General features: G+C 52.7%; 1 protein-coding gene across 18 annotated transcripts in view; it reads left to right on the top strand.

Moving 5' to 3' along the window:
- The window catches only part of MROH1 (maestro heat like repeat family member 1), a 66,938-nt gene that overhangs the window by 2,903 nt on the left and 40,537 nt on the right, over positions 1 to 23,498 (top strand). For 7 of the 18 annotated variants that reach the window (XR_003607576.2, XR_003607577.2, XM_028093466.2 and 4 more), the window contains exons 2-11: positions 9,125 to 9,229; positions 10,585 to 10,717; positions 11,293 to 11,362; positions 12,347 to 12,492; positions 16,385 to 16,516; positions 16,921 to 17,083; positions 17,282 to 17,380; positions 21,731 to 21,882; positions 22,428 to 22,568; positions 23,123 to 23,215. Coding sequence is in view for 16 of the 18 variants with exons in the window: in XM_028093466.2 (XP_027949267.1) it covers positions 11,341 to 11,362; positions 12,347 to 12,492; positions 16,385 to 16,516; positions 16,921 to 17,083; positions 17,282 to 17,380; positions 21,731 to 21,882; positions 22,428 to 22,568; positions 23,123 to 23,215 (948 nt within the window). In the remaining 2 variants the exon portion in view is untranslated. Of the gene's footprint in view, positions 1 to 9,124; positions 9,230 to 10,584; positions 10,718 to 11,292; positions 11,363 to 12,346; positions 12,493 to 14,347; positions 14,477 to 15,947; positions 16,243 to 16,384; positions 16,517 to 16,920; positions 17,084 to 17,281; positions 17,381 to 21,730; positions 21,883 to 22,389; positions 22,569 to 23,122; positions 23,216 to 23,498 lie in introns of those variants that run through there. The other 11 variants (XM_088022692.1, XM_088022690.1, XM_088022693.1 and 8 more) reach the window with 9 other exon arrangements.

The following is a 23,498-nucleotide window of genomic DNA, read 5'->3' as shown; positions in this document are numbered from 1 at the left end:
GTCAGCCTCTGCTCTTTCCACTGTAGTTTCTACGGACGGTCAGGCTCTGCTCTTTCCACTGTAGTTTCTACGGACGGTCAGGCCCTGCTCTTTCCACTGTAGTTTCTAGGACAGTCAGGCTCTGCTCTTTCCACTGTAGTTTCTAGGACGGTCAGGCTCTGCTCTTTCCACTGTAGTTTCTACGGACGGTCAGGCTCTGCTCTTTCCACTGTAGTTTCTACGGACGGTCAGGCTCTGCTCTTTCCACTGTAGTTTCTAGGACGGTCAGGCCCTGCTCTTTCCACTGTAGTTTCTAGGACGGTCAGGCTCTGCTCTTTCCACTGTAGTTTCTACGCACTCACCTGCCCACTGCTTTCTCCTGGTGGTTGCTTTTTAGCGTCTGACCAGAGCCCTGTGGTATTTGTGTTTTTTCTAACATCTCTGTGCGTCGTGTGAGGGTTTCAAAACGTGGGTGATCCCATCACGGGTGCGACCGTTTGGGCTTGCGGCCGGTGCTCTGCGGGCTCTGCAGACTGTCCTTACCACGTGATGCCCACCGCACCGGGGACGTCTGCTGCTGGCGGACCGCGGAGCGCGCTAGGCGCCGGGCCGCCCGCCAAGCCTTTCCTTGTGGCACAGGCGGAACCTCTTGGTGTGTCTCTTATGAATGACTCCTCCTACTTTGTCTCTCACTGACCTTGTGCTCTGCTGGTCGGATGAGGTGTGTGAGCACGTAGGGTCGTGTGCATTGGTGTAAGTATGGTTACGGTTTTCAAGTTTTACATATGTTTTTGACTCAGAAACTTAACAGTTTTTAATAGTCAAACTGAACAGTGTTCGTTAACATGTCTGGGTTTTGCGTCTGGCTTACGACATCCTTTCCTACTTCAAGACTGTAAAAGATTTAGCTGTGCTTTCTACTCGGACTTTTGCGTTTCATCTTTCCATTTAACTCTTATGTGCATCTGGAGTTCATGTTGGGGTGAGGAGACGTGTGGGGAGGCTGGTGCTTTCCCTGAGTGTTTAACTCGCTGTTTCAACATTATTTATTGACTAATCCGTATGATTTAAAACTCTGTCTTTCTTGTGTAATATCTTTTCTTCCTTCTTGGTGTTCATTTCTGGACTTTGTATATACTTCCATTGATTTAATACACTTTAACATAATATAGGACAGTTCTTCCTCTTAATACACTTTTAAAAATTTAACTGGCTATTCTTTTTTTTTTTTAATTGGCTATTCTTGGACATTAATCCTCCAATTGAATTTTGGACCATTTCATCAAATACCCTCCAATATCCTGATTCATATACTTGTAGATTCAGGAAAATTGAGCTTTACAACATTGAGTCATATGGGAGGATTTTGATTTTGTTCCTTCCTCCTTTTATTCCTTTATTCCTTTTTTAAAAATATTTTATTTTATTTTATTATTTTTTAAAGATTTTATTTATTTATTTGACAGAGAGAGACACAGCGAGAGAGGGAACACAAGCAGGGGGAGTGGGAGAGGGAGAAGCAGGCTTCCCGTGGAGCAGGGAGCCCGATGCGGGGCTCGAGCCCAGGACCCTGGGACCATGACCTGAGCCGAAGGCAGACGCCCAATGACTGAGCCACCCAGGCACCCCAGAAAATACTCATTTATTTTAGAGAGCACGAGCAAGCGAGTCGGGGGGAGGGACATACCATGAGAATCTTACAGCAGACTCCCCGCTGAGCTTGGAGCTTGATCCCACGACTCATGAGACCATGACCTGAGCTGAAACCAAAGTCGGACACTCAACTGACTGAGCCACCCAGGTGCCCCTGAACAGTTTTTTAAAAAATGCTGTGCACACTAAGGATAAAAATCAAAACTTTTCCCTTGCAGTGCACTGGAGAAGGCAGGCGGACTGGAGCATGCAACTGTTAATATTTTGTACTGATCCCATATTCATCATATGAACAAAGGGTTGTGGGAATATTGGATCCCTTGCTGGAAGGTTGGGAGTGTCCTGGGCGAGGTAACGGGAATTGGCCGTTGAGGAGGGAGCAGGAGTCCCCGTGGTAGAGAGGCCAGCGCGGGGCATGCTTGCGGAGGACAGGCAGAAGCGGAGGTGCCGAGAGTCCAGCCCGTGGCCTGAGGTTTTCAGGTGTGGCCGGGACACCTGGAATGTAGAGGGGTGAGAGAGAAGCAGTGAGGGGTTCAGGTCTAGGTCGGGACAGCCCACATCGGAGGTGTTAGGTTCTGTGGGCAGCAGGAGGAGGGGTAAGCAGCAGTGTGGCATCATGCTAGGATCAGTGTTGGCAAAATCAGCACACTCTGAGCACGGGGGAGGCGTGGAAGTGGCCAAGTGAACCAGCCGTCAGGGATAGGACCCCGGCAGGGGAGTAGCGCATCTACTGCCTTGTGTGATGGGCAGAAGTGGGGAAAGGAGCAATGGCGGGGGGGGTGATGTATTTTATAGTGTGTTTGTTACTGAGTGGTGTGCCTTGGTGCCGTTAATTTCATTGCCTTAACAGTGTATTCAAAGAGCATAAGTTTTCTGGGGGGCCAGGGTGGCTCAGTCCGTTAAGCCTCTGACTCTCGGTTTCGGCTCAGGGTCTTGGGATCAGGCCGCAGGTCGGCTTCCCCTTTCTCTCTCCCTCTGCCCCTCACCTGGCTCGTGCTCGCTTTCTTCCTCTCTGTCTCTAAAATAAATAAACCGTTTTTATTTTTTTTTCAGAGAGGAATTTTTTTGATGAATTTCAGTTTATCCAGTCCTCCCCGCCGCCCCTGCCCCATAGCTTTTGCTTTTGGTATCATGGAGATTTTCTTCTGCCTTTTTTTTTTTCCTCCCAGAAAGTTCATAGTTTTAACTTTTACATTTAGGTCTGTAAATCATTTTGATTTTTTGTATGTGGTGTGACGTATAGGCTGAAGTTCGTTTTATTGCATGTAGATGTTTAGCACTATTTGTTGAAAAGACTATCCCTTCTCCACTGAAGAGACTTTGTATCTTTGTTGAAAATCAATTGGCCATGTAAGTCTTGAAGTCAGGTAGTATAAATCCTCCAATTTTGTTTTGTTTTGTTTCAGAATCGTTTTGGCTGTTCTAAGTCCTTACATTTCCACAGGAGTTGTAGAATTAGTCGTTTCTTTTTTTTTTTTTTTTTAAGATTTTTATTTATTTATGTGAGACAGCAAGAAAGAGAGCACATGAGAGGGGGGTAGGGTCAGAGGGAGAAGCCGACTCCCCGCTGAGCAGGGAGCCTGATGCGGGGCTCCATCCCGGGACTCCAGGACCATGACCTGAGCTGAAGGCAGTCGCCTAACCAACTGGGCCACCCAGGTTCCCAGAATTAGTCCAGTTTCTACAAAAAGCCTACTGGGATTTTGACTGGAATCCATTTAATCTATAGATCAGTTTGGGAAGAGTTGATATCTTTGCACAATGTATCTCTCCATTTATTTAAATTTTCTTTAATATCTCTCAGCAATGTGGGGCGCCTGGGTGGCACAGTTAATTAAGCCCCCGACTCTCGGTTTCCCCTCAGGTTGTGATCTCAGGGTCCCGAGGTGGAGCCCAATGCCTGGCTCCATGCTCAGTGCAGAGTTTGCTTGTCCCTCTCCCTCCCCCTCTGCCCCTCACCCCACTCACGTGTGCGTGCTCTCTCTCTCTCTCCAATAATACATCTTAAAAAATATATATCAGCAATGTTTGATAGGCTTAGTGTATTGTCTAACACATCTTTTGACAAATTTATTTTTAAATATTTCATATTTTGGGGGTGGGGAAAATATTTCATATTTTTTTACTCAGCAAATGGCATGACTTTCCATTTTTGATTGTTTATTGTTAGCAAATAGAAATACAGTTGTTTGTTTAAAGATTTTACTTATTTGTCAGAGAAAGCACAAGCAGGGGGAGCGGCAGGCAGAGGGAGAAGCAGGCTTCCTGCGGAGCAGGGAGCCTGATGTGGGGCTCAATCCCAGGATCCTGGGATCATGACCTGAGCCAAAGGCAGGCGCTTCACCGACTGAGCCACCCAGTTGTCCCAATACAGTTGATTTTTTTAATACTGACTTTACATCCTGTGTTCTTACTAGCGACTTATTGATTCTAGTCCCAGTTGTAGATTCTGTAGGATTTTCTACATTAACAATCATATTACCTGTGAATAAAAGCCGTCTTATTTCCTTCTTTTCAATTTGAATGCCTTTTATTATTTTTTCTTGCCTTATTGCACTGGCTAGACCCTCTACTATGATAGTGAATAGATGTGGTGAGAGCAGACATCCTTACCTTGTTCCCTAATTTAAAGGGATAGCATTTAGTCTTTCACCATTTAGGAATGATGTTCCTATAGGTTTCCCTTAGATGCTGTTTATCAGGTTGGGGAAGTTCCTTTTATTTCTATTTGCTGATAATTTTTGTGACAAGTTGATGTTGGATTATGACAAATGCTTTTTCTGCATTTATTGAAACAATTGTATGTTTTTTTTTCCTTTTTTTCGTCTGTTAATGTGAATTACATTGGCTGTGCTTAAAAATACTAAACCAACCTTGTATAAACCCCATTTGATCATGATGTATTACTCTTTTTACATGTTGTATATGATTTGATAAAATATTGTTAAGAATTTTTTCATTTGTGGGGCACCTGGGTGGCTCAGTCTGTTAAGCATCTGCCTTTGGCTCGAGTCATGATCTCAGGGTCCTGGGATCGAGCCCCACAGCAGGTTCCTTGCTCGGCAGGAAGCCTGCTTCTCCCTCTCCCACTCCTCCTGCTTGTGTTCCTGCTCTCACTCTCTCTCTCTCTCTGTCAAACAAATAAATAAATAAATCTTTAAAAAAAAGGAATTTTTTTTCATTTGTGTCTACAAGGGAAATTGGCCTGTGGTGTTCATTATTTGTAATATCTTTGTCTATTCTTGTTATCAGAGTGATGCTGGCCTCATAAAATCAGTTGGGAAGTATTCCCTTATTTTCAGCTTTCTTGGAAGAATTCATGTAGAGTTGGTATTATTTCTTCCTTAAATGTTTGACAGAATTCTCCAGGGGAACCCTCTAGGCCTAGAGCTTTCTCTGTGGGAAGGTTTTTAACTACAAGTTCAATTTCTTAATTAGTTATTATGTTGTTTAGGTTATCTATTTCCTCTTGCGTGAGCTTTAGTAGTTTATGTGTTTTAAGGAACTTGTCTATTTTTAAGTTCTTTATTGAGATATAATTGACTCAACCCTGACATCAAGAGTCTCACATGCCTCTGACTGAGCCAGCCAGGTGCCCCTGACTTGTCTATTTCTTTTAAGATGTTTAGTTTACTTAAAAAAAAAAAAAGTTCGATTTACTGGCATAACGTTATTCATAATGTATTTTTATTTTCTAATTTATTTCTAATTTCTCATATCTCTAGAATCTAGTGATATCACCTCTCATTTTTTTTAATTGAGAGAGAAAGAGAATGATAGAGAGCATGAGAGGGAGGAGGGTCAGAGGGAGAAGCAGACTCCCCGCTGAGCAGGGAGCCCGATGCAGGACTCGATCCCTGGACTCCAGGATCATGACCTGAGCCGAAGGCAGTCGCTTAACGACTGAGCCACCCAGGCACCCCACCTCTCATTCTTGATACTGGTAATTTGTGTCTTTTTTCACCCCCCCCGATCTGTCAGGATAGAGGTTAGCAAATTTATTGATCTTCTCAACTAGCCTTTGGTATTACTGATTTTTTTTTTCTGTCTTGTTTTCTATTTCTTTGATTTATGTGCTAATATTTATTATTTCCTGTCTTTTGCTTCATTTGAGTGTCTAGTTTCTTTTCTTTTCAAGATTTTATTTATTAGAGAGAGAGAGAGAGTGGGGAGGAGCAGAGGGAGAGGGAGAAGCAGATTCTGTGCTGAGCACAGAGCCCGATGCGGGGCTTGATCCCATGACCCTGAGATCATGACCTGAGCCAAAATCCAGAGTCATGCTTAACCAGCTCAGCTATCCATGCACACCTGAGTGTCTAGTTTCTTAAGGTGGAAGATCACATCATTCTTCCTTTCTTTTTTTTTTTTTTTAAAAGATTTTATTTATTTATTTGAGAGAGAGAATGAGAGATAGAGAGCACAAGAGGGAAGAGGGTCAGAGGGAGAAGCAGACTCCCCTCTGAGCAGGGAGCCCGATGCGGGACTCGATCCCGGGACTCCAGGATCATGACCTGAGCCGAAGGCAGTCGCTTAACCAACTGAGCCACCCAGGCGCCCTCATTCTTCCTTTCTAATACAGACATTTAGTGCTATAAATTTCCCACAAATTTTGGTGTATTTTTTCATTTTCATTCACTTCAAATGCTTTCTAATTTTACTTTTGATTTCTTTTTTGCCTCATGTATTATTTTGAAGCACATTAAGTAGTTTTTAAAATACTTGGGGATTTCTCAGATAGCTTTCTCTTACTGACTTTTAATTCCATTGTAGTCAGAGAACATACTTTGTATGACTTGAACTGTTTTAAATTTACTGAGATTTGTTTTACTGCCCAGAATATAGTCAGTCTTGAAAAATATTCCATTTGGAAAGAATGCTTTTGGAAAGAATATATATTCTACTGTTAATGAAAAAATGGTTCTGTAAATACTACTTAGGTCAAGTTGGTTGACAGTATTGTTCAGGTCTTTTGTACTCTTACTGATTATCTGTACAATTGTTTCGCCAATTATAGAGAAATCTCTGCCGTAATTTGTATTTGTCTGTTTTCTTGCATTTTCATTAGTTTTGGCTTTGTGTATTTCGAAGTTCTGTTATTAGGCACATAAATGTTTAGGATTGTTATGTCTCTGGAATCTGCTTTGTCTAATATTGACAGTCACTCCAGCTTTCTTTCTTTCTTTTTTTTAGTCACTCCAGCTTTCTTATAACTACTGTCAGCCTTGTCTCTTACCATCCTTTTTCTTTAACCTCTTTATGTTAACATATACAGTCTTTCTTGTGGTTTAAGTATATGAGACACAGTTATAATTGTCTAAATGTCCTTGTTCACTAATTTTTCTGCATCATTTCTGGATCAGTTTATATTTATTGATTCATCCTCCTTGTGGTTGTATTTTTTTTGCTTCTTTGCATGCCTGGTAATTTTTTATTAGATGCCAGAAATTGTTAGTTTACCTTGTTGGTGCTGGATATTTTTGTGTTCCTATTATCATTCTTTTTAAAAAAATATTTTATTTATTGGAGTGTGAAAGAGAGAAAGCACAAGGGAGAGGAAGAAGCAGAGCAGGGAGTCTGATGTGGGGCTCGATCCCAGGACCCTGGGATCATGACCTGAGCCGAAGGCAGACGCCCAACCGACTGAGCCACCCAGGTGCCCCCTTATTATTATTCTTGAACTTTGTGCTGGGATGTAGCTAAGTGACTTAGGAACAATTTGATCTTCTCAGGTCTTACTTTTAGCTTTGTTAGGTGAGACCAGAACAGCATTTAGTTTACGGCTAATTTTACTTTTTTATTTAAAAAAATTTTTTTTAAAGATTTTATTTATTTGAGAGAGAGAGAATGAGAGAGAGCACGAGCGGGAAGAGGGTCAGAGGGAGAAGCAGACTCCCCGCCGAGCAGGGAGCCTGATGCGGGACTCGATCCCGGGACTCCAGGATCATGACCTGAGCCGAAGGCAGTCGCTTAACCAACTGAGCCACCCAGGTGCCCCTAATTTTACTTTTTTATTGAGGCAAAACCATTTTGAATGTTCTTCCCAATACTCTGTGCGTTGTGATGTTTTCCCCTCTGGCTGCTGGGAGCAGCCCCATTCCTGGCCTGTTGTGAGTTCTGAGGATTGTTTCTGCTAATCCTTTTGGGTAGTTCTTTCCCTGGCCTTTGGTAATTTCTTCTTAAACATGGTACTTGTATTAATTTTCCTCTGCTGCTGTAATAAATTACCATACACTTGTGGCTTAAACAACATATATTTGTTATCCTAAAGTTCTTGAGGTCAGATGTCTGACGTAGATCTCACCAGGCTAAAGCCCAGGGGTCAGTAGGGTTGTGCTCTTTTCTGGGCTCTCTGGGGAGAATCTGTTTCCTGCTCTTTCTGGTTGTTGGCAGAATTTGGTTCATTGTGGCTGCAGGAACAAAGTCCCTGTTTGGTCACTGGCTGTAAACTAAGGGACGTACCTGACTTCTAGAGTACACCCACACTCTGTGGTCCAGAGCCGCCTCCTTCTGTCTTCAAAGCCAGCCGTGGAGGCTTGAGCCCTTCCCACACTTTGGATTCCTCCTCTTTCCTCTTCCGTCTCATCCCCTTGACCCCACTGGGAAGAGTTCTCTACATCTAAGGACTTACGTACTTGGGCTGGTTTCACGCACATAATCCCCCCAGCACAGGGCTTGTACCCTTAATTCTATCTGCTAAGTCCCTTTTGTCACGGAAGGTAACAGATCCGCAGGTTCTGGGGGTGAGGACATAGACTTCTTTGGGGACATTATTCTGCCAGCCAGCACTGACCAGGAAGTCAGCTGAGTGACCAAGGACCCTCTGCAGGTCTCTGGAGTTCTCTCCGGTATTAGAGTCTGCAAACGGCCAGGACCTGGGTCTCCCAAGATACCACTCCCAATCTGTCTCAACTTAGGCGTATCGCCGAGTCCTGACCCCTGGATGCACCCTCCAGGCTGTGAGCCGGAGTGACCACAGGCTCCTGCCCTTCATTTCCTGATGTGTCCATCACTGAGATGACAGAGCTACCATTCCTTTTTAGTTGTTCTGCTCAGGAGAGCAAGTTGGTCCATGACTCCCATCTGGGCTAGGAGCTGATCTTGTTTACTTATTTTTTGTTCCTGTTTGAGTTGGGTGCACATGGCCTTTTGCACTCGTATGAAGAGCGTCCCAAACTTGCTGATTTTGAGTTGGTTTAGCCCTTGCTTCTTCCTGGGTAGTGGAGATAGGCAGCTGTGGCTTTTCACAGAGCAAAGCCTCTGCCCCAGGGACAGCTCTGCCTTGTAGGTACAGACCAGGTCTAGGCATTCAGGGTTTAGGGTCTATCTGACGACGTGCCGCCGCCTTTGAGAAGTATCTTTGGGCTCTTTCTGGAACCCGCTGACAGCTGCGACATTTTCAGCCCTTCATTCTTTTGGGGTTTGCGGTTTTTTGCCTTGCTCTGCCACAAATGGAATGTGTGTTTCTATTTCTTGTTTTCCTTGTTACTTTTAGATGCTTTCCAGGAAGAAAGGAGAAGCACCGTGGTGATGCCAGCATCTTTAAGCCAGAGTCTTCTCCATCTGCTTTCTATCTGCCTGGGATTCCTGGACATTTCTGGTTTGCTAATTTTATCTTGTTTTCTAGTGCTCTTGTGGATTTATTCTTTTAAAACTTGCATCTTTGGGACACCTGGCTGGTGCAGACAGTAGAGCATGCAACTCTTCTTTTTTTTTTTTAAGATTTTTATTTATTTATTTGACAGAGAAGGAGCGCAAGCAGGGGGAGCAGCAGAGGGAGAGGGAGAAGGAGAAGCAGGCTTCCTGCTGAGCAGGGAGCCCGATGCGGGGCTCGATCCCAGGACCCTGGGACCATGACCTGAGCCGAAGGCAGACGCTTCACCGACTGAGCCACCCAGGCGCCCTGCATGCAACTCTTGATCTTGGGGTTGTGAGCTTGAGCCCCATGCTGGGTGTAGAGAGATTAGTTAAAAAGAAAACTTAAAAAGAATAAGATAAAATAAAAACTTGCATCTTTTCTGTCATTTCATTGAGGTTTTGGTGGGATGAATGCGTGCTTGCGACCAGTCTGCCTTCCTGAACTAGATTTCTCGCTCACTTGTAATTCTGCCACCACGCACCCCGTGATGTCACACTTTGCTCTTTCCTTCCTGTGTGTCCGTAGCCAGCTGAGTGTCACTTGCTTGGTTAGGGGCAGGTCATGGCAACTCGTCTTTATCGTCTCTGTCGTTTTATGTCTGAGAGGTCATCAGGGGAGGACCCAGGGTGGAAGCGATCGGTGAAGGGGTGGTGCGGTCGTCAGGAAACAGAAGACACCCATGTTAGGAGGCTGTCAGCCACCATGCTGATGGCCTATGGCCCCTCTGACCTTAAGGACCTTGGAGAGTATGACATAGGTCTGAATTCGTGACCATGTGATAAAGGGGTAGAGGCACTTGCATATTGATGGACTTTCTTCTTGGGTCCATCTGTTGCAAGGGCTGCTTCAAAGCATGCAGTGTTTGAAAGCTGCATCTCTTTTTTTTTTTTAAAGATTTATTTATTTTAGAGAGAGCGAGCAGGGGAGGGGCAGAGGGAGAGAGAGAGAGAATCTCAAGAAGATTCCCCACTGAGCATGGAGCCGGATGCAGGGCTTGATATCACGACCCTCAGACCATGACCCAAGCCGAAACCAAGACCAGCTGAGCTCCCCAGGTGCCCCGAAAGCTGCACCTCTCAAATGCTATGGGCTGTTTGGATGGTTGGTTTCTGGTGGCAAGGAACCTAGATCCCCATGCTGCCCAACCAGTCTTTCTGAGCCATGAGGAGGCTCATTCTGTGCTGTGCTAGAACTCTCAAGCACAGGGAATCTGGAGCCTGCAGTGATCAAGGCCCTCATTCTTGGCCCTTGGGGCAGGTTTCCATGCCCTCACAGTTGGTGATGTCAGCCTTATGTATGCCCTCTCTTCTTTACAGAGTAAAGGAAGATGCTGTAGGTGGTGACCACACTTGCCCAGGTCACCGTGTGGGCTGACATCACCCCGGTGGGGCTGCCAGGTGGGGCAGAGGAGAACTGGTGGCTGTTGAGGGAAGCTGCCTTCTGTCCTCCGTGAGTGGCTCTGCCGTGGTGTGGCAGATAGCTCCCTCCAGGAAAAGGCACTGAAATCATGTTTTTGTTTTTTTTTTTTTAAGATTTTATTGATTTATTTGACAGAGAGAGACATAGCGAGAGAGGGAACACAAGCAGGGGGGAGTGGGAGAGGGAGAAGCAGGCTTCCCGCAGAGCAGGGAGCCTGATGTGTGAGGCCCGATCCCAGGACCCTGGGATCACGACCCGAGCCGAAGGCAGACACTCATCGACTGAGCCACCCAGGCGCCCCATTCCTGGGAGTTTTTTGATGAGTTTTATTTTAAAAATTTTTAGAGTGCATGTGAGTTGAGGGGGGAAGTGCAGGGGGGCAGAGGGAGAGAGAGTCTGAAGCAGACTCCCTGCTGAGCAGGGAGCCCCATGTGGGGCTTGATCCCAGGACCCCCAAGATCATGACCTGAGCCCAAATCAAGAGTTGGAGACTTAGCGGACTGAGCCCCCCAGGCACCCCTGAAATCTTGTTTTATACAAACACGGTGACTGTCTGTAAATGGAAGAGGGGTATGACTTAACTGCTGTGTTTTTGCTTATTCCAGGTTTGAGAAGAAGCTGTCCATGTTCACACTGGGTGAGGTGAAGCCAGGATGACAGAGTCCTACGTGAAGAGTGAGTGTGTGGGGCCCCGAGAGCAGGACACGGTGGGGGGGATTACCGCCTAGCTTCTGCGTTTGGGTCCCAGAGGAGCACCTGGCATTGAGTGAATGAGGCTCGAAGGAAGGACTGTTGCAGGGCATGCGTTCTCTGTGTTCAGTAAAAACAAAGTGGTTGTCTCTGTAGCGACTGAATCATAGGGGGACAGTTTGGCTGCAGGCTCAGTGTGGCATGGGGAATGGTGTTTGCTGGCTACAGGGGACTTTGTGCTCTGTGGAGAGGAGACCCTGTGCCTTTGCCCCTTTCTACACAAGACGTGAGTCCAGCAGCCACTCTGGCTGTCCACTCTGTCCCTGAAGCTGGGGCCAGCAGTTTGCTGCCCCACGGAGCTCTCTCTCCAGGACTGAGGACCTATAAGTGCTTATTTGCGGGTTCCATGCCCTGGGCTCCGGGCACACTGAGGATGGCAGGGTCCTGTCCAGGGGGCACTGAGCAGGAGAGGTCTGGCTCTGAGTGTAGGGCCCTGACCAGCAGGAATGGGATGATGAGTTGTCTTTGGGGGCAGTTAGTGGGACTGGGGCGGTCCCCAGGATGGGACAGGTGACCACCTGGGGGCAGCTTCCCACATAGCCCTGAGCCTATAACACCTGCCTTTTATAGCAGCCACGGTCCAGTGGGGGCAGGAGATGTGCAGCAAACAGCCTGGGGCATAAGGTCAGGGTGGAGTTAGCCAGAGTGCCCTCAGAGCAGACGGCCCGTGGATCCCAAACAGAGACCCTGGCGAGCAAGGTGGAGGGAGGCGGCATGGGTGCCAGAGTACCTCGGGTGTGTACGGCTGAGGCAGGCAAGGTGGCCAGGCAGTGGGGGGTCAGGGGCGGTCGCTGGGGCGACGGGAACGTGCAAGGGTGTGAGGGGGCAGGCGTCCTCCAGCTCTGAGGCTGAGGCAGGCGATGGCTGGTGGGGTTGGCTGGGCCTGAGCACACACACTGGGCATTACAGAGCTGTCCGCCATCCTGCTGGACGCCGTCACCGACAAGGACCCTCTGGTACAGGAGCAGGTGTGTGGCGCCCTGTGCGCCCTTGGCGAGGCACAGCCAGAGGAAGCACTCGGCGCCTGCGAGGAGTACCTGTGGCAGCATGAGAAGGTATTCCCTGCCTGGGGCCACAGGCTGGGTGGGGAGGTGAGCTGCCCTTCTCTGGGGCGGGGTCTGTAGGTGAGCATGGGTCTGGAGCTGTGGAGCCAGGTTGCTGTGGGCAGAAGGCCACACCTGCAGTCCAGGTTCCCTTGAGATGGGGCATTTCCAGGACAGAAGAGCCGCCTTGTCTTGTGGCCGGCGGCTCGGTCCGTGTGGGGGCACTGGGTGGGGGTGGCAAGGTGTCCAGCTGTCACACACGGAGGCTGTGTTGCTATCCCCGTTCACTCACTGGCCAGGGACCAGACAGCTCTCCCTGCCAGGGTCTGTCTGTCCCCCAGGGAGAGAAGGCCCCTCGTCATCAGCTACGGTAAGAGGAGCAGGTGGGCCAGCGCTCAGAGGTAGGGGTGGAAGGGGTGGCTGCCCGAGGAGGCGGGGCCTTTCCCTCACTGCCCTCCTGCTGACTGCCACCGCAGCAGACTCTTGGGGCTCCTGCGCTGCTTGTGCCTGATGGGGGGGGCCTGCCGGGCTGTCGGAGAACTGTCCTCTGAAATCACTGTGTGCCATCTCTCGTTTTTCTGTGTGTGGTGTGGGCCCTTCCGGGAAGGGAAAGAGACTTTTGCAGCCTCGAGAGACCATTTTTCTCTTTGTTTGATTTGACACCTTGATATGGAAAAAGGGATCTCTGTATAGTGGGAGTTAACTCGCTCTCGTGTATCAGCTGCCATCTCCTGGGGAAACAGGTCAGTCCCACCGAGTGGCCACTGAGCCAGTTGTTCCTGGGCTTCTGTGTTTGCGTAGGAGCCACTAGGACTGCCGCGGGCACTGGGCTTAGAGATGCACCGTTTATGGCGCGGGAATGCATGCTTGGGCCCCGTGTTTGTCCACCGTGGCTCTTCCGTGGCTTCATGGAGCTTCATGCTGCTTCTCTGTGTGGCTGAGGGGCTCCGTCCGTGATGTGCTGAATCGGTGTCTGATGTGACCACAGATTGGGGCCGCCCTGACCGCTTGAGGAACCGGAACCGGCCAAGGGGTGCTTACTGAAGGCAGCTACAGGAGTCTTTGTTAGTTTTAGCGATTCGTTGCAAAATTTAAGCGTGCTTCCTGCTTGTCATTTTCTAACTCATTCATAATTTCCCCCTCTTCTAGGCTTTTTGGTTTCTTTAACCAATTTAAATATCTTCCTTCATATTTGCATATTTGTGGTAAAAGTATGTTAAGCAGGAAGCTCTGTCCTGCAGACCGTGTGCCCTTCTCCAGGCACCTCCCTGTGCCCTAAGGCTGCTCACATCCAGGTTCTGCCACGTGCTTGCTCTTCATCACAGCCATACTTTATGGGGCCGTGCCTTGGGCGGTGTGCACGCTTCCGAGCCCGTCGACTCTCCCCGGAGGGAGCGTGGGCAGGGCGCACACAGGGGCGCTCAGGCCGGTGGGTGGGAAGTGACTGAGGGAACTGAGGCAAAAATAGCCATCCAGGCCTGTGAGGCTTACGCCAGCAAGAGCCAGCCTGGACTTGTCCCAGCTCCGGAGGCCGGGAGTCCAAGGTCACCGTGCTGGCAACTTCCGTGTGTGGCAGGGCCCCACTTCTTGGTGTCTAGACCGCCTTCTCACTGTGTCCTCACACGGCAGAGGGGAGGCGGGGGCTTTCTGGGGTCTCTTTAGAAGGCTCTGGCCCCACCCATGGGGCTCCACCCTCATGACCTACTCACCTCCCGAAGACCCTGCCTCCCACTTTGATTGCTTGGGGTTAGGTTTCCACATAGGAATTTCGGGGGCTACAGTCTCTCGCAGTAGTGAAGTCAGTGTGTGTGGTGACCGCCAGCACCCAGCCCTGACCCGAGTGTGCAAAAGCTGCTCACCTGAGTAGACTCGAACTGTCACCCCAGCAGAATAACTCAGCTCCGGAGGAAACTCTCCCTTGCAGCTGCTGTGGTTACCACATGCCCTGGGACTGCCCGTGGCCAAGGCCCGGCCTGCACATGGCCTGGGTGTCCAGGTTAGTCTCTTAAGCAGACTTGGTCAGTTGTGGGGGGCAGGGCAGAATGATGGGTTCACTGGCAGCCCGCCACACATCAGCCTGTCGAGCCGGAAATCTCACACACACCAACTCTGGGCCCGGATTGGCAGTCAGCGAGCCCAGTGCCCTGTCCCTTGTCTGTCCCAGTTCAGTTCCTGCTGCGCTCAAACGACAGAGGGTTGTGCTTTTATCACTGTGCACGCAGAGCCTGCTGAGGCCCAGTGGAAAACCTCTGTCAGGGGAAGCCCCCTGCATCTCGCTCTGATGTGACTGGTGTTCTGCCCGTGGAACTTTTAATAGAAAATGGGGGGAGAAAACACCCACGTTTTCTTTAAAAATAAGCAGCTGTTGTAGTCCCTTTCAAAATCCCAATGATGTTTTTTCACAGAAATAGGAAAAGCCATCCTAAAATTCATACGGAATCTCAACAGAATAGCCCAAACAGTGTTAAAAAAGAACAAAGCTGGGGACTCACACTTCTTGACTCCAGAACCTACTGCAGGGCCACTGGAGTCAAACAGGTGGAGACGGACATAGAGACAGACACGTAGATGAAGGGAATATAGGATCGAGAGCCCAGGGATAAACCCTCGTCTATGTGCTCAAATGAATTTTGACAAAATTTATTACCGAGAGAACAAAACCGAAAACTAGAGCTTTCCCCCAGAAAAATGAAGTCAGATTATGTGATCTGTTCGTATATCTAGAGATGTTTATGATGTGTTGGCTTTTTTCAGGAGCAAAGATCATGTCCATTTGTGGGCCTGGCTGCCTGTGGCCCCCCCAGGAGGGAGCCGGTGCTCCGGCCTGAGTGGCGGCCCCATCAACTGTACACCCCTGCTTTTCTCGGTTCCTCCAGCCCGAGTCATCTCTCTTTCTTGCCACTTTGTCTCTGGTCACGCAAGCTCAGTCCTGCCGCAGCGCAGGCCTGGGCACCACCTGCGGCACAGAATGCCCCCCCTTCACCTGGATGCTCCATTCCTGGAGGGGGGCAGTCCTCAGGAAAGTCCAGTCTTGGTCTTCCCCTGCCCCCTGCCAGTTTCCTGCCCTCTCCTCCAGACTCTTTGAGCGCCTGGGGGCTCCTGGCCGAGGGAGCCTTCCGCATGGCTGGGCTGGGCTCCTCTCCGCAGCTCTGGCATTGCAGTGGGGTGTCTGGGCTTCCTGGCCCGGTCCTCCCAGCCCCCACCTGCAGCTTTGCCATCACCACACATCCTCAGTTCGGGCGAGGATGAGTGCCCAGGGTCGCAGCTGCGAGGTGCAGACGATGTCTGGGCCAGTGGCAGGACTTGTGCAGGGCTCACCCGGAGCAGGGGAGAAAGCCTCGGATGGCGGCTGAGCAGGGTGCAGGCACCGGGCAGCGCCGTCATCTTCCATTTTAGTCTCAGGACCCTTGGGCATATTTGTCAGCTTGAGGAGGGGTGTGACAGACGGGGCACCCTGGGGGTGGGGAGGGTGAGGAGAGGGCCCTCAGGTGGGAGGGCCAGCCAAGCGATCTCCTCTGACAGGCACTCACTGGGAGCCTGAAAGATGCCTGGTGGCAGAGACCTCTGTCGTGATGGGACCTCTCGGGGCAGTGCAGCTTCTGGCCGGGGGACCCTGGCCACAGAGGGGAGGGCTACCGTCTGCTGCTCGTGGGTCTTGCACAGAACACTCTTGGCACTGCTGACAGTCACGTGCCCACAGCCACTCCTCGCGGCCCTTTCTCTGCGGGGCACTAAGGCTCTGGGCGCACGAAGAGTGGTCAGGTGTGTTCCTTTTCTCCTTGTTGGGGCAGCCACGGGTGATTTTGTTTGGAGGAGCCCCTCTAGAGAAAGCAGGAGGCATCAGCAGGGTGCCTGGGTGCTGGGCTCACCTTCTAGGACCTTCCTCAATGGTTTCTCTGCTCAGTTGGCACATCCTTACCGGACGATGATCCTGAGGGCCATGGAGACGGTTGTGAGCGGGCACATCAGTGAGTTGCACAAGGACAAGGCCGGGGCCATCATCCTCCTGGCCTCCAGCGAGATGACCAGGGCGAAGGTATGGGCACACCTCCATGGCTTGGGGAGGGAAGCCTCTTCACTAGAACTTTCTACCCAAGCACATTAAGAATGTGGTCACCCATAACGTTTGGGGTGGAAATTGAAGCAGAGAGCAACCTTCCTAAACCCCAGGGCAGATGTGAGGGTGTCGGTGCCCGCACCGCAGTGTTTGGAGGGTGGTGCTGGGCGCTGCACGGGACCTGGCCCCCAGTGCGGCACTCTTCTTGCCCTGCAGGTGGAGGTGGCAGGTGCTCGGCACCTGCTCCTGGGCAGAGGAGGGCCTGGGGAGAGCCTCAAAACGGGGCCGAAGGCCTCCCTGTTGCCTCTTGGGCAGCTTGAGGGTGGGGACCTAGCTCCTTTGTTTGCTGAATGCCTCAGTGCAGGTTTTGGGGCCGGGGACAGGACTTGGTTTGTGACTGGCAGCAGGCCGCCAGCAACGTCCTGGTGGCTGTTGGGAAGCGGTTCATTGGCAAGGTGATGGAGGAGCTGCTGAGCAAGTTCCAGCCTGGGGCCCTGCCACACTACTTCGTGGTGCAGACCCTCGCCAACCTCGCGGCTTCCAATGGTAGGTACTGCTTGGCCCGCCTCCACCTGCATTCCAGAGCCAGTCGGGAGGGCCTCTCCAGCACCGGGCCCAGGCGCCGTCTGCCTCTCCCTGGGACACCGAGCGGGGCGGGGGGGGGGGGGGGGGCGGTGCGTGGAGACCAGGCCAGGTGAGGCGGGTGCTGGCGGGGCCTCCCTCACACGCCCCCCCCTCTTGCAGTGTTTGGCATGGTGCCCTTCCTGACGTCCATCCTGAGCACCATGCTGCCCATGCTGGGCATGGCCAAGCACGATGCAATGAGGGTGGCGTTCTGCTGCGGTAAGACAGGGTCCCTGAGGGCGGGCGAGGTCTCCACGGAGGGGCCTGGGAGCTGCCTGCCCGCCCCTTGGCCTTGGTGGGGGGTCCTGAGTCCTTTAGGCTAAGGAGGTGGGCAGAGCACTCGCAGGTGACTGCAGAGGTGTGGGCGGAGGCTCGACCTCTCCCTCTGGCTGCTTCTGGCTGCTTCTGGCTATTGGTAGGGACCCCCTCTGCCTTACAGTGCAGTGCCCCGAGGCTTGGACACTTGTGGCGGTGCAGGAGGAGACCTCCCCAGAGCCGCAGAGACTTCCCATTTTTCTCCCTGCCCAGTGCTGGGTGTCTCGGAAAGGGGCATTCACGCTCCTCCCTCCTCCTGTGTCTGGGCAAGAGATGGCACCATGGCGGGCCCTTGGTGGAAAGGGAGGCGTTCCTGTTGGAAGGGGAGCAGAGGCTCCTGAAACACAGAGGGGGTGCAGTGGGGGGCTGGGCCTCCCTCAGAAGCCACTGCCCTTACCCTTTGGCTGCCAGCTCTGGCACTGAGGGGAGGGAGGGGGCACCAGGTCAGCCGAGACCCTCGGAGCAGGATTGTGGTTAGGAGGGTCCCAGACATGGGAGGGGCAGGTGACAGGATAGGGTCGGGGCCACCCGGAGCTCAGCTGAGGGCTTGCTGGATCTTTGCCTGCTGGCCTTGTCCTGCTGTTGCTCCTTGGTGCCCCGGGGGCGGGCGGGAGCCCGGGGAAGCTACCAGCCCGCGCACACCTGGGGGCTGTCGAGGCAGGGGTACCTGCTCTCAGTGGCTTTGGGTCCTGGGGCCCCTGGCAGGGGCTCCAGCTTCTGCCGCCCTCCATCCGGCCCTCGTCCCATTTTCCTTGTCCCTGCACGGCCTCCTTCCTGTCCCCTCACAGGCTCCTCCTGCTGTGGGCGATGGCAGACTCCCTGAGTTGTATATGGAAACCCTCAACGTAGTTTTGGCTAAAAAGAGAATTTGTGACAAGGATCCCAGGGCCGCTGACCCAGGGTTTCCCACTGAGCGGGAATGCAGAGCAGGACACAGAAGGGACAGGCCGTGCGGGCTGTGGGGGCGGGAGCGCCGGTATATACTTGGAGGTGCTGAAAACAAGGCAGGGGGCTTGGGGGGCCGGCTGGGACTGGTACGTCCAAGGCTGGAGGGGAGTGAGAAGAGCCCCAGGGCACAGTCACTGTCCGCCCCACGCAGCTCCTTGGAAGGACACATCGCAGCCTGCAGCTGCTGAGGCCTGAAGCAGGAGGCCGGCCCGCAGTGCTGAAGAACTGATTCCTTCCCCTTGGGAGTTTTTAGTACATCTGTGTCTTCTCTCACGTGTGAAGCAAGGGGATTTCACCAGCAGATGCTCGGCTGCAGGACGTCCCCGTAGCCGGGTGTCGGCTCCTCACCACAGATGAGCATGCCCGCCTGCGACTGGAGGAAAGGGCAGCCCTTCCTGCTGGCATGGCGCGCCGTGAGCGGGCCGAGGCCTCCTGTCCTTGCAGGCGGGCCTGTGTCCACTGAGGCCAGTGGCCCTGGGCCAAGCACAGGACTTTGTGCATGCTGGAAGGTCCTCACTGGTTGAGTTCCTAGGACGCTTCAGCCAGGTGGGGAAGAGCTGGGATGCCCAGAGGTGGAGTTGGCATCCCCCAGACAGCCAGGTGCTCAGTGGGCCTGGCCATCCCGGCAGCACCGACAGCAGCCCCGAGTACCACCCCAGAGGAAAGTCTCTGAGAGGAACAGAACCCCGAGACTTGGGGGAAGTGGACAGTCCAGGGAGAAGAAAGCGGGCAAGAAAGAAAAGGCGTCATGAATCCCTCAGGGAGGGGAGAGGGAAAGCAGAGCATGTTGCCACGAGGCAGCTACTTTCAGAGAGCACAGCTGAGCTTTTTGGGGTTACAAACACGATGACAGATGGTGACCAGAAATGGAAAAGAAGGTTGAGGAAATTCCCCAGAAAACAGAGCAAAAATACAAACATATGGAAAATAGAGAAAGAAGGAAGGATTGGCATGAAGTTGCATTCAAATAGCAGACACCCTTGAAAGAATGAATGGAGCAAGTGGTGGAAGAGTGAAGTCCCCAGCTTGCCCTGGAGCGGGGGGTTCCAGGCAGAGGGGTCCTCCGAGCACCCACCCCAAGACGCTTTTGTGGGACAGCCTTCTCCCCAGCTCAGGGGAGGGCGCCATGAACTGATGGACTTGCTATGTGAATGGGCAGGTCGTGGCCAAGGGAGGCCCAGGATGCTGGCAGGAGGTGCGGAGATGGCATTAGTGACCCCTGCCTGGGGAGCCAAGCTGGCGTGACGTGAGCTGGCTGCCCTGGCCTTGGGGGAGGTGGCATGGGATGCTGCAGACTCGTTATGAGCAAGCCCAGCGCTTGCTTCTGGAGGAAAGTAAATTGAGCTTGGGTTAGGGTATAGGAGAACAGCTCTTCGACCTCCCATGCATATGTATAACTGAGTAACGGTCAAAACCTAGCAACAAATTGGGAAGATCAGTTTCAGCTTCCAGCAGTATAGTGGTCTGTTACCCTGAAAAACCTCACTACAAAATGCCAGGAAACGCCGGTCAGCTTGACCACCATCCTGATTACGGAGCTCAGAGAGGCAAGAGCTTCGGGTGGGTAGGGAGGAGAGCAGGGGTCTGGCCCCGCTGCGGCGGCGGGTGGGGGCGAGTCCACCTGGGCTGGACCCTCCAGGGGCCCATGATGCTCCAGGACATGGTTTTCTCCTGAAATTTCTTTATTTTTAAAAGATTTTATTTGAGAGAGAGGAAGAGTGAGCACAGGCAGGGGGAGGGGCAGAGGGAGAAGCAGAGCCCCCGCTGAGCAGGGAGCCCGGGCTTGGGGCTCAGTCCCAGGACCCCGAGATCATGACCTGAGCCGAAAGCAGACACTTCACCGACTGAGCCACCCAGGCGCCCGTCTTCTAAGATTTCTTTAAATTCTCTCTCTCTCTCTCTCGGGAACTCATAACTCTGATTGCCCTCATGTACACCTAGGGGTCAGGCTTATTCTTTCTGTTGGACTGGGGAGCCCACGCTGAGAAGTTAGCCACGTAAGTGGGCCACGTGAGAGCTGGACTGGACAGGGGCAAGTGAGCCTGCCGGGTGAGGTGGCAGATCCCTGGGGGTCGCCTCCAAGGGGGTCTCAGAGGCTGGTGCGTCCCCTCCCCACGAGGCCTTGAGAGTCGCTGGCTCTCCTGGCCATTCCCCGGCTCCGCTACCGAGCCCTTAGGGGGGCTGCACGGCAGGGCCCTAGCTCGGCCTCTCCCTTGACCAGGGTCAGCCCTTGCTGACCACTCGTAGGTCTTTATCTCTGTCTGGACTTCTGCACCTCGCAGTCACCTTCAGAGATGCAGCACGCTGGCCGCGACCCTGGCAAAGTGTGCGGCATTTGTGTCCGTCTGTGAGGGGTGAGGTGGGCACAGCACCTCCCCTTTTTGCCTTACAGCTGGCTGGCGGGGGCTGGGCGCTGTGAACTGAGGGTGTTTCGGGGTGGTTGGTACCTGTGCTAGTTTCCCGGGGCTGCCGTAACATAGTACCCCAAACAAGGGCACTTCCCATGAGAGAATCGTGGGGCGCCAGGCTGGCTGTGTTGGTGGAGCGTGCGACTCTTGGTCTTGGGGTTGTGAGTTCGAGCCCTATGTTGGGTGTAGGGATTACTTAAAAATAATGTCTTAAAAAAAAAAAAAGATGAAAGTATTCTCTCACGCTTCCAGAGACCAGAAGTTCGAGATAGCTGTCACCAGGGTTGGTTTCTTCTTGGTGCTCGGAGGGTGGCTCTGCTCCGTCTCTCCCCCGCTCTGTGCCCTGCTGCACACTCGTCTCTCCATGTCTCTCCGTGTCTCTGTGTGTGTCCTCTTCTAGGGACTCAGTCATGTGGGATTTAGGTCCCACCATACCCCGCCACGATCGCATCTTTTTTTTTTTTTTTAAAGATTTTTATTTATTGAGAGAGAGAGAATGGTAGAGAGACAGCATGAGAGGGGGGAGGGTCAGAGGGAGAAGCAGACTCCCCGCTGAGCAGGGAGCCCGACGCGGGACTCGACCCCGGGACTCCAGGATCATGATCTGAGCCGAAGGCAGTCGCTTAACCAACTGAGCCACCCAGGCACCCGCCACGATCATATCTTAAGTAGTTATATCTGCAAAGATCCTCTTTCCAAAAAAGGTCGCCTTGTGAGGTTCTGGGAAGGATGTGGGTGCGGGGGACGCCGTTCACCCCAGTATAGTCGTGGAGTCACACGCTTGGCCCCAGTGCTCGGGAGGGTGTCTTGCAGGTGGTGGGGGTGCCGGGAGGGGCAGCGAAGCGCACATGGTGTGATCAGCGGTAACCAGCGATGTCACCCCTCACCCCTGGGATAGTTCTGCAGCACTTCAGCGAGAGCACTCTGGAGTACCTGGCCAACCTGGACCAAGCCCCAGACCCCACGGTCAGGAAGGACACCTTTGCCACGGACATCTTCAGTGCCTACGACATCCTCTTTAACCACTGGCTGCAGAGCCGCGAAGCCAAGGTACCGTTCTTCAGTGTGTTGGGAACCTGTGGCCTCCCCTTGCTGGCTGCTCTCTCCCGCCCCCACGGGGTCCTGGTCTGCTCCCATGGCCTGAGCCTCTCCCACGGTGCTGCAGGCTTTGGGGGAGGGGATGCCATGGAGGGGTAGAGCCAGCTGCCCACACAGGCTTCCCAGTCCTGTACATGCCCCACCCCCTGGCTCAGGGGGTGCGGGTTTCGTCAGGGAGTGACGGTGCCCTGTGCAAGGTCCCTAGAGAATATGGCTTGTTTTCTGCCTTCCTCCCCACTCTGCCTGGAGGCTCCTGCATTGCTGGGGGGTGGGGTGGGGGTGGGGGTTTCTTTTACGGCCTCCCTGGCCTGGCTGCTGTCCAGACCCTGGCCGTGGTCACTCTGACCTCTCTGCCTTTGGACCCCTTTCAGAACCCCTAGTCATGTGATAATGTGGGTTTCCTCACTTCTGGCCTTGGGTTCTTGGTGAATGGGCCTTTTGCCTTTCCACTTGGGTCAGTGGTTTGGACCTGAGCACCATGGTGCTCTTGCTCTCAGCTCCGGCTTGCTGTGGTGGAGGCCCTGGGGCCCATGAGCCACCTGCTGCCTAGCGAGAAGCTGGAGGAGCAGCTCCCCAAGCTCCTGCCTGGAGTCCTGGCCCTCTACAAGAAGCACGCCGAGACCTTCCACGTGTCCAAGGTGCGCACCTGCCCACTGTGGCCTGTGCAGAGCTCTGTCCACTGACTGGCCCCCACCTGGCTCAGATGGGAGGGTGTAGGCACCTGGGAAAGGCTGCTCAGAGAGTGCTGTTAGATTCAGTGGTGGGTGGGGCCTGGTCATATTTCTCCTCGATGCCCTGCCCTGCCCAGGGGTCCTTTACCTTGTCTGTGCCCCCTGTCCTGAGACTTGCCCTCCTCTCTTAATTCTTGACTTGGAGGTAGGGCTCCCTTATTGAGCCCTGAGGTGGGATCTTTGCGGCCAGGAGGCGGGGCTTGGGACTTGAAGTAGGACCGATGGCCCCTTTCCTCTGTGTCTTTTTTTTTTAAAGATTTTATTTATTTACTTGAGAGAGAGTGAAAGAGAGAGAGAGAGCATGAGAGGGGGGAGGGTCCGAGGGAGAAGCAGACTCCCCGCCGAGCAGGGAGCCCGATGCGGGACTTGATCCCCGGGACCCCAGGATCATGACCTGAGGCGAAGGCAGTCGCCCAACCAACTGAGCCACCCAGGCGCCCTCTCCTCTGTGTCTTGAGCAGAGCCTGGGCCAGATCCTTGAGGCTGCGGTGAGCGTGGGCAGCCGCACACTGGAAGCCCAGCTGGACTCACTCCTGGCCGCTCTGCATGCTCAGGTAGGATGCGCAGGGGATGGGAATGGGGGAGTGCCTTGTGGCAGGGCAGGCTGGGGCTCCACGGGTAGGGTGCAGGGGGGCATACTGGGGGTGGGGCGCTGGGGACACGCTGGGGACAGGGCCGGTATGATGGGGCAGGTCCTGGTGCCACCCATCTCCAGGTCTTGGGTGCAGATGCCTGCTGAGGTTTGCAGGGAGCAAGAATGGGGCGGGCTGTCCAGCCTAGCAGTTCTGAAGTTAGGGTGTTCCCTGCATGGTGGGTGTGGCCCCTGGGATGAAGCTC

Source organism: Eumetopias jubatus, unplaced genomic scaffold (assembly GCF_037043125.1).
Source record: "Eumetopias jubatus isolate StellerSeaLion01/CBP00866 unplaced genomic scaffold, mEumJub1_p1.0 scaffold_4, whole genome shotgun sequence".
NCBI lineage: Eukaryota > Metazoa > Chordata > Mammalia > Carnivora > Otariidae > Eumetopias > Eumetopias jubatus.
The sequence above is the reverse complement of the archived record's forward strand: the minus strand, read 5'-3'. Positions and strand labels throughout refer to the sequence as shown.